Source organism: Brassica napus, chromosome C8 (assembly GCF_020379485.1).
Source record: "Brassica napus cultivar Da-Ae chromosome C8, Da-Ae, whole genome shotgun sequence".
Lineage (NCBI taxonomy): Eukaryota > Viridiplantae > Streptophyta > Magnoliopsida > Brassicales > Brassicaceae > Brassica > Brassica napus.
In genome coordinates, this window is record NC_063451.1 from 32,697,994 (window position 1) to 32,707,584 (window position 9,591).

Genomic DNA, 9,591 nt, shown 5'->3' on the forward strand with positions numbered 1-9,591 from the left:
ACAATTTTCACTAGTTATATAACTAGGTGCAAACATGATGGTCAATACACTCTTCTTTCTAACTTAACCATTCAAAAGCGTAATGAAGCATTACTATGAGTGATAAATTGGTTAGAAAGGTACAAACGAACTCAATAATAAAAACAAGTTATTATTAAATTTCAGAATTTCTTCGCTAGAACTATTTGTAATTTGTAAAACTTTCTATTTAAATATTCTTAAATATTATATTAAAATAAACCTAAAATTAATATTAATTTTAAAGGTTTCAAACACTATTTTGCATACTAATTCAGATAATTGGATTCAATTTTTTGGGTATAGATTTGAATTTGGATTTGATTAATATCCATTATCTAAAATACCGTTCTATATGATATTCAGGTATTTGTAAAAATTTGATTAAATAGAGATTCAAAATTTCTGTTTAGAGTCGGTTCAATCTTGGACTAAGTTATAAATGTATCAACTTAGGTAAAAGAGAAAAGAGTGAAGCCAAAAAGAAAAAAGACAATAGAAAGGAGGACACCAACTAACTAGATTTGGTCGTGTGAACACCGAATACATTCAAATGCACAAGTACAACCATAAAACTTTTTTAGTATTTGTTTAACCAATTTTAAAAGATAGTACAGAATAGTTTATCTCACTCACTCGCCTTTTACTGGAAAGTGGAGAATGAAGCATGTACGCACTGCGAGTGGATTGGAGGATATTGTGGAGATTTAAGAAAATCGTCAGAAAATATTAGTGCATTATTATTTTTTAGTCTTTTATAATGGGCTAGATTGAGACGGCCCAGTATGACCCATTTTATTCTTACTTCGTCGTAAACCAAAAGCAACTCATTAACTTGAAACATTAGCCACGGACTCACGTGTCGAACACAGCGTATACGCACGTGACATTGCCACCGGCCGTTTCCTTTCACATCGCACGAGACGTTTCGGACTCTTCAAAACTTAAAAAAAAAACTTCTCTCAACCACTCTTCCTCTCTCTCTCTGTCTCGCTGACTGACCTCTTCTCTGCTATTTCCCTCACTCTCTCGCTAGCATCGAAGTAATGGCGGATTGGGGACCTGTGGTGATCGCAGTGATACTGTTCGTGCTTTTGACACCGGGACTGCTCTTTCAGATTCCGGCGAGAGGTCGTATCGTCGAATTCGGGAATATGCAAACTAGCGGCGCCTCGATTCTCGTCCACTCCATCATTTTCTTCGGTCTCATCACCATCTTCACCATCGCCATTCGTCTCCACATCTATACCGGTTAATTTTACCGTACCGGATTTATAGTTTATTTCGGTTATCTGGTTTGTCGCTGTCTTCTTCTTACCGGTTTGTTTTAAAATTACAATTGGTCTTTGGCTTTGTATTTAACTCGCTCTCTGTCTGTGGTGTAAACATATCCGGATATGTGATTCTTAATCTGAATATGCGTTTAACCTAAATTTCATAATTTGCTCTTGTTTAATTCTGGGTTTGAATTATGGTTTTGTGGCCGTGACTGGTTTTGAGATTAATTTGGTTCTGGGTTTGTGGTTTGTTTGTTGCATGAATTACGAATGTGTTGGTGAAAGTGGACAAAAAGTAAACTTGCATGAGGTCGGTAAGAACCGGTTAAGCTTAACGGTTTTGATAGATTCCTGGTTTAGCGTGACTTCGGATTGGGGTTCTTCCGTTTGGTTCGGTTCATGTGTAAAATATTGGTGAGGTTTGCTCGGAAGGGCTAGAGACAGACTTGGTTCGTGTGTCGCTATCTTGCGCGTCGCTTGCACTTGCGTTTTATTTATTTATTTATTTTGAAAGTTCTATTTGCGTGCTACATGACATTTTGATGATTTGATTAGCAGTTTCTGTCAATAGTTAACTATCATTTTCTTTTTTCTCTTTTCTCCAATTTTCATTGTTAATTGTTATACTAATATATGTAATTTTTATACATCGGGTTTTAATACTTGATACAATAATTAGATTGTTATCAACTAGGGTATCATATGATTCTGCGGATAACCCAATATGACACATACCGATTCTTTTAATAATTTATGTATATTGTCATATTCCATTGTTTAAAATTTAGGGCGAAAACCATATTTTGTTATATCCTAGACCAGTCTACAAATACCGAAAAATCTGTTCGCAAGGTTTCTCATTCAACGAGTTCCATCACAAATCAGGATACACTTTGTTGTTTTTAACACAATTTGTCGCAGTTGTCTAATTCAACACGAGATCCGGCTAACACTGAAAACGAATAAGATGTCAAATAAATATAACATATCTCGATACAGTTGAAATGTTATGTTTCAAAATGCTTGTGAAATCTACGTAGGATGTTGATGGAAAATAAAACTGAACGTAGTATTTAAACGAGACCCAAAACTAACTCAAAGCTAAAACTGATCCTTCTCCTTTGGGTTCTATAAATTGTAAAAACGTCTAAAAGCTCACAAGAACAAATGGGCTTTTAACTTTAGATCGACCCGATTCTCTCTGTTTAGGTTCGAAAGTACAGAAGTAGATACGTAACATGTATCATAATACTGAACAGTACGACGACGCAACTCAACTACTAACTGTAAAAGTGATTACGCGTGTGACAAACGCGCATCAATGCTACAGCGATCATCAATCAAATCAAGCCTTGGAACACACAAAAATTGTCCTTGTTAAGTGTACTGTGTGTGGCAAAAACAATGTTTTACGGATTCCAACAAGTAATAAAAATAGTTACGAGTTACGACTCTCAGATGTCAGTGAAAAAGAAGTTTGTATGCCACACAACGCAAGAGAGAGGTAAAAAAGTTACTCCACTGAATATCCATCCACTTTAAGAATAAAAAATAATAAACGGTAAATTAAATATCTAAAAGAGTAAAAACAAAAAAGTGGATATATGGTGAAGATTGAAAGACAGTAAATATTCGATACGTCAGTTTTTTAGTCTTGACTACTCTCTCTCATCTCTTATTGACTTTTTTCTTTTTACTTTAAAAAAAAATCTCTGATAGGAAAAGTAATAAATTAAAATAAAGGACATACATAACTGTATTTTTAATTTGGCTTCAACCCTAAAGCTAGTGAGAAGAGAGAGAGAGAGAGGTTCGTCTTCTTTCCGACACTATCGCCGGCTTCACCATCGTCATCTTCCTCCTCCCCTCCTGTAAGTTTCTCCGGTGAACTATTTTATTTCTTTCAATTTGCATTCCTCAGAAGAGGACAAAACAGAGTTTCACTTTCAGATCGATGATGTAGTTTGAATTCCAACTCTCTTCTCAATTCCCTCCCTCTTTAATTACGAACACATCTTCATAAATCTCTTGCAAAATATCAAACATGCAATTAACGTATCACTTCGCTCAACAATGTAAAGGAATAAACTTTAAAGGAATCAACTTTAGAGGAAAAAAAAAAGTAATGGAAGGGAACCACATTGTTAAAATTCAAAACCAGAACAGATTCTTTTTGGAACTATTGATATCTCATATTCTTTCTTACAAAACTGTAATCTTAAACCAAGGAACAAGATGGGGAGCACGGTGGTCTTAAGTTCAGACGAGGAAGATTCAGACATTAGTGATTCCGAAATGGAAGAGTATGGAGACAAGATCTACCTATCTCTCAAAAGCGGAAAGCTCAAGGTCAAACTCTCTCCTCATTCTTTCACGTGTCCTTGCTGTCCGAACAAGAAGAAACCGAGTTTCCAGTACAAAGATCTGCTCCAACATGCTTCTGGAGTTGGTAAAAGCAATTCCGACAAAAGAACCGCAAAGGAGAAAGCAAGCCACCGTGCTCTTGCCAAATACCTCCAACAAGATCTTGCTGATGATTCACAAGCTGAGCCTTCTTCCAAGCGAAGGAAAACTGGTGATCCTATTCAAGATTGTGACCAGGATGAGAAGCTCGTATGTCCTTGGAAAGGTACACACTTACTAAACTCTAAAGGTCCGAATGGCAACATGCGGAACAACTACAGTACTAATAATAACAAAAACATACATTTACATAGGTATATATAGAGATTCACTTTGTTAGGTGATCTTGAGGAAGTTTTTATTGATTGTTGTGTGTGTATGTTTTACTGAAACAGGTGTTGTGGTTAACATTCCAACTACAAAGACAGAAAATGGTCGAACCGCGGGTGAGAGTGGGTCTAAGCTAAGAGATGAGTACATTCAAAGAGGGTTTAATCCCACTAGGGTTCGTACTTTATGGAACCACTGGGGGTTTTCAGGGACAGCGATTGTGGAGTTCAACAGAGACTGGAATGGACTTCACAATGCTCTTCTCTTCGACAAGGCTTATCTTGTAGATGGTCATGGGAAGAAAGACTGGTTGAGAAAAGATGGTCCTCCCAAGTCTGGTCTTTACGCGTGGATCGCACGTGCTGATGATTACAACGGGAATAACATCATCGGAGAAGACTTGAGGAAGAAAGGTGATCTCAAAACTATAGCTGAGGTTACGGAAGAAGAGGCGAGGAAGCAGCAGAAGCTCGTGCAGAATCTGACGCAGCTTGTGGAGGAGAAGAAGAAAGGAGTCAAGGAAATTGAGGAGCTTCATTCAGCGAAGTCAAAGGAGCTTAAGGAGAAGTTGGAAGAGAAGGAGAAGAGTCTTCAGAAGCACAACAGCGAGCTGAATGCTATACAGGAGAGGACAATGGGTCATGTTAACAAGATCTTTGCTGATCACGAGAGGTTAAAGATGCAGTTGGAGTTGGAGAAGAAGAAACTCGAGATCAAAGGTGTTGAGCTGGCGAAGAGGGAAGCTCACAATGAAACCGAGAGGAAGAACTTGGCTGAAGATCTGCAAGAGAATGCTTCCAAGAATAGTTCTCTTGAGCTAGCCTCCATGGAACAACAAAAGGCGGACGAAGAAGTTAAAAAACTGGCTGAGAATCAGAGGGTTAGTGTCTTTCCTCTTTCTTGTTAAGGCTTTTATTTTCATAATCATTATTGAAAAATGTGATGTGTGATGATGTGTAACCTATCTCAGAGGCAAAAGGAGGAGCTTCATGAGAAGATCATAAGACTAGAAAGACAAAGAGATCAGAAACAAATGATAGAGCTAGAGATTGAGCGGTTGAAAGGGGAGTTGAACGTGAAGAAGCACATGGGATCAGACGGAGACGCTGAGATTGTGAAAGAAGTGGAGAATATCTATAAAGGTTTAACTGAGAAGGAAGAAGAACTCGCTGACCTCGACAAGTTTAACCAAACTCTTATACTCAGAGAGCGCAGAACCAACGATGAGCTTCAAGAAGCACGTAAAGAATTGGTAAACGTACGTATCAAAATGCACATAAATAATAGACTCCTTACGTCTAAATCTTTGGTTCTAACTATTTTACTGTACTTCTTCGTGCAGATTATGAAAGAGTGGAAACAAAATATCGGTGTAAAGAGAATGGGAGAGCTGGTGACGAAACCATTCATGGATGCACTGCAGCAAAAGTATTGTCAGCAAGATGTGGAGGACAGAGCAATAGACGTTCTCCAGCTCTGGGAAGACTATCTCAAAGATCCAGATTGGCATCCATTCAAGCGGATCAAGCTTGAAAATCAAGAAAGAGAAATGGTAAGAAGACCACTTCTCTTTTTGGTTAGTAACTTAATATTGAATCATTCTCTCTGAAAGATTGAAGCTTCTTTTTTTTTTGTGGGATTATTAGGAAGTGATAGATGATAGAGACGAGAAGCTGAGGGAGCTTAAGGATGATCTAGGAGATGGTCCTTATAATGCTGTAACGAGAGCTTTGTTGGAGATAAATGAGTATAACCCAAGTGGAAGGTACATTACAACAGAGCTATGGAACTTAAAAGAAGACAGGAAGGCTACACTTGAAGAAGGTGTCACTTGTTTACTTGATGAATGGGAAAAGGCTAAACGCAAGCGTGGAATGGCTTAAAGGTTATTTCAGCTTTGTTTTTTTTCTGCCTATATGTTTCGTTCATAATAGTAGTTGGTGATGATGTTTCGCAGGTGAAAGGAGTAGCGGAAACTAGCCTGAATAATATTGTGCCACTGATGCGGTATGTAGTTGCAGAGGAATTGATGAACCTTTGGTGTCTGCTTTTTTTTTCTCTCTTTATCAGAACTCATTAGTGGATTAATAAGGGGCACAAACATCTTTGATGTCTTGCATTGTATCTTTTAACATATTTGGACGACGAGCAATAATTATATTGTCTCATATTGATATCATTGAATATACTACTATGTTTCCGTTTTACATCGTCTTCTTTTGAAAACGATGCAACACACAAGAATCCTCCGTGAAGTTCAGTTATATACACCCACGCCATTTGCTTCATAAAAGGTATAATTCAAAAAAAAAAAAAAAAAACTTCCATGATCAACTCGTTTCCTTTTGTCCACCACGGATTATATTCCCCGCTTGATGAATCTAAGTGCCTCAAGTGAAACGGGGGTTGTTTGTTGTTGGATTCAAATGGATTATTCAATTCAAACAAAATCATATGTTATTAGTGATGGTTTTTTTTGGTCGTCAGTGATGATTTTATTTTATATAGTCAAATTCACCCATTATGCATTTAGTGATTTTAAGTATTCGTTGAAATTTATGTAATTTTAAACAAGTTTCTTTCAAAATCTATATCTGAATGTCAAATATGACTGTAATAATCTGTCTTTGATAGCACCATGTTTTTTTTCGCCACTTGAAGCATTTTAGTGGATATGAAAAATCTTCTATGAAAAATACAAAGATATAAATCTGAAAAATCTACGGATATACATATATTTTAGTTGAAATTTAAATACGAAATTCATTGAATGCTAATGATTTTTTCTTCATATATATTTGAAAATTGTGTTTATGTTATAGAACTTGAACTGTTAACATTTTTCTTTTACAGAATGTCATTAAAATTTTGTAAAATTAAAGGTACTTAAAAGAATATAGAGATTACCTCTCATTTGCATTTTGCAATTTGCGAAATATTAAACGTACACATGTTAGAGGAACTAGATGACATTTTTTCTTTATGATAACATAATATCTGTAACTTAACCTTTGGTTCGACATCCAAACTCTTGAAACACAAGTGAGAAGCCAGCCATTACGTAGATACACACTACGTTCGAGTATGTGTAAGCTGCTACACTGCGTTTTACTACAACCTTAATTACCCAGATTAGGCCCATAATATACGGGCTTCACCAGGAAAAGCCCAATACTGCTTTCCCCTCGATTCATTTCTCGGAATCTCTCTCTCTCTCTCTCTAGAAATCGTTGAAGAATCCTGATTTCCATACCAATGGCGACCTCGCTAGCTCGAATCTCCAGAAGATGCGTCACCTCATCGAATCTGATTCGGCGTTACTTCGCAGCGGAAGCTGTAGCGGTGGCGACGACGGAAGCTCCTAAGCCCATATCGGAGGTGACGCCGTCGCCTGATCGGGTGAAGTGGGACTACAGAGGCCAGAGACAGATCATTCCTCTGGGACAGTGGCTACCCAAGGTCGCAGTCGACGCCTACGTGGCACCTAACGTCGTGTTGGCCGGTCAGGTCACAGTCTGGGACGGGTCGTCCGTCTGGAACGGTGCCGTTTTGAGGGGAGATCTCAACAAGATCACCCTTGGGTTCTGCTCTAATGTCCAGGAACGGTGTGTTGTTCATGCCGCGTGGTCGTCCCCAACAGGTTCTTGTTCTCTTCATTGTTATTGATTCCAGTTGTAACTTGTTATGTGATTAGATTAGTATGGAGGATAACACCACAAAAGACCATCTTGTGTAGTAATAGGAAGTTGCTTAGATGCTCAAATGTATTATAGCAAGTTGCATCATGTTTAGTTCTTGTAGTCTTGATTTCATGTCATCGTTTTAAGCTCATACACCTCCTGCTTTGGTTAGGCTCTAGTTGAACATATAAGTAGGCCGAGTGATTTTTTTAAAGTGTAGTTACTTATTTGAGTTACCTCCTTCTCTGGTCAATAATTCTGTATATTCAAAACAGTCTTCATTTCGATATTAGTATCTCGAAGGGTAGAGCATCTCTTGGTGGTGCTCGCTTTTAATTTTGATATGAGAGGAAAAAAAAATATCTCATCTTCACTTTCTACTTTTGGAAAATTACAGGATTACCAGCAGAGACATTGATCGATAGGTATGTGACAGTTGGTGCATACAGTCTTTTAAGGTCATGCACTATCGAACCCGAATGCATCATCGGGCAACACTCGATTTTGATGGAAGGTTCCCTGGTGGAAACCCGGTCAATCCTGGAAGCTGGTTCCGTTGTTCCACCTGGCAGAAGAATCCCATCTGGTGAACTCTGGGGAGGCAACCCAGCTAGGTTTATTCGAACACTCACCAATGAGGAAACCTTAGAGATCCCGAAACTCGCTGTTGCCATTAACCACCTTAGTGGAGATTACTTCTCTGAGTTCTTGCCTTACTCAACCGTCTATCTTGAGGTTGAGAAGTTCAAGAAATCCCTTGGGATTGCTGTCTAGAAATCTTTCCTTTTCCAGGTTTTCGGGCTGCTTCCCTTTTTGTTTTTGAATCTGATTCTGATCTTAATAAGTAGCTGCGGAACAAGAAGAAAAGCAAAGCTCTGTTTTCAAAATGTTGTCTTCGCTGTTTTTTTTGTTAAATTATATCCTTGTGTTTGAACTTTCGATAATAAGATGATAATGGTGAAAACGTTTTCCTTTTCTCGTCTAGTTATGTCAGGGGTAGCTTCAGATTTGCTGAGATACATAAAAGAAGCAGTTTATTGATTAAACAAAAAAAAAATGATTGCAAGTTTGTAACATAGCACAAATAGTCATATAACTCACGAAAAAAGTAAACAATGTTCAAGACAATAAAATGGTGCCTCACTTGTTGCTTTTGTTTTGTGGATCGGCAGTAATGTTAAATATCTATCCAGTTATTGTGTGCCAATTTTGTTAGAAAATAGATTCACATAGAACCCACACACACTTGAAACCAGTTTAGCACTTGTCACTTAAAGTTGGTTGGCCTTGGTGAAAATTGTTGCCAAAGTTTTGACTTTTGATACTTGTTGAAAATATAGCTGTCAATTAGACTGTTCGCGTCTATCTGTCCATATGGACATTTTTGTTTACGGACAGATAGTGACCATATCTATTAAGAAACAAACCCATTAAAGATCAAACCGATTAGTTACGTTTACATGGACTATCCATGGAGTTTTCAGTAAATACCATATAAAAATATTAGCTTAGAAAATAAATCTGTTATAGTAAGTCATAAAAAAAAAACCTGGTACAATACAAATCTGCTATAGGGGATTGTTTAAATTATTCAAAACATCATAATTCGATTTTGTGGTTTTAGTGGAAAAACTCGTTTCGAGGGAAAACAAGATAATGTGGTTTCGGTCGGCAAACTCGTTTTGACAACGGAAAACAAGATTGTTTGCAAAAAAAATTGTTTATACGATTTCGACAAAAAAATTATTTTGTCGCTTTGGCAAAAAATTGTTTGGCAGGAAAACAAGACTTTAAGATTTTGGTGAGAAAACACGATTTTAGCGAAAAAACTTGATTTTGCGATTTTAACAACAAAACATGATTTTGTAATTTTTTGCGAGAAA

At 37.3% G+C, this 9,591-nt stretch overlaps 3 protein-coding genes across 4 annotated transcripts; all 3 read left to right on the forward strand.

Annotated features, from left to right (window-relative positions):
- Window positions 1-947: 947 nt before the first annotated feature.
- On the forward strand, window positions 948-1,451 carry LOC111212173. The gene has a single exon (XM_022713605.2). It carries the CDS (start codon window positions 1,065-1,067, stop codon window positions 1,272-1,274), a length of 210 nt encoding a protein of 69 aa, XP_022569326.1. The 5' UTR covers window positions 948-1,064; the 3' UTR covers window positions 1,275-1,451.
- A 1,500-nt stretch (window positions 1,452-2,951) lies between these two features.
- LOC106430807 (protein INVOLVED IN DE NOVO 2) lies at window positions 2,952-6,235 on the forward strand. Of its 2 annotated transcripts, none has more exons than XM_013871606.3 (7): window positions 2,952-3,166; window positions 3,524-3,924; window positions 4,094-4,908; window positions 4,999-5,286; window positions 5,371-5,580; window positions 5,675-5,913; window positions 5,986-6,235. In XM_013871606.3, exons 2-6 carry the CDS (start codon window positions 3,531-3,533, stop codon window positions 5,909-5,911), a joined length of 1,944 nt encoding a protein of 647 aa, XP_013727060.2. In that variant the 5' UTR covers window positions 2,952-3,166; window positions 3,524-3,530; the 3' UTR covers window positions 5,912-5,913; window positions 5,986-6,235. The 2 variants fall into 2 exon arrangements, with proteins under 2 accessions (XP_013727060.2, XP_022569322.1); XM_022713601.2 differs by having other exon boundaries at window positions 3,059-3,166; window positions 3,531-3,924.
- A 971-nt stretch (window positions 6,236-7,206) lies between these two features.
- On the forward strand, window positions 7,207-8,681 carry LOC111212174 (gamma carbonic anhydrase-like 2, mitochondrial). The gene is made up of 2 exons (XM_022713606.2): window positions 7,207-7,668; window positions 8,106-8,681. Exons 1-2 carry the CDS (start codon window positions 7,284-7,286, stop codon window positions 8,480-8,482), a joined length of 762 nt encoding a protein of 253 aa, XP_022569327.1. The 5' UTR covers window positions 7,207-7,283; the 3' UTR covers window positions 8,483-8,681.
- Window positions 8,682-9,591: the final 910 nt, after the last annotated feature.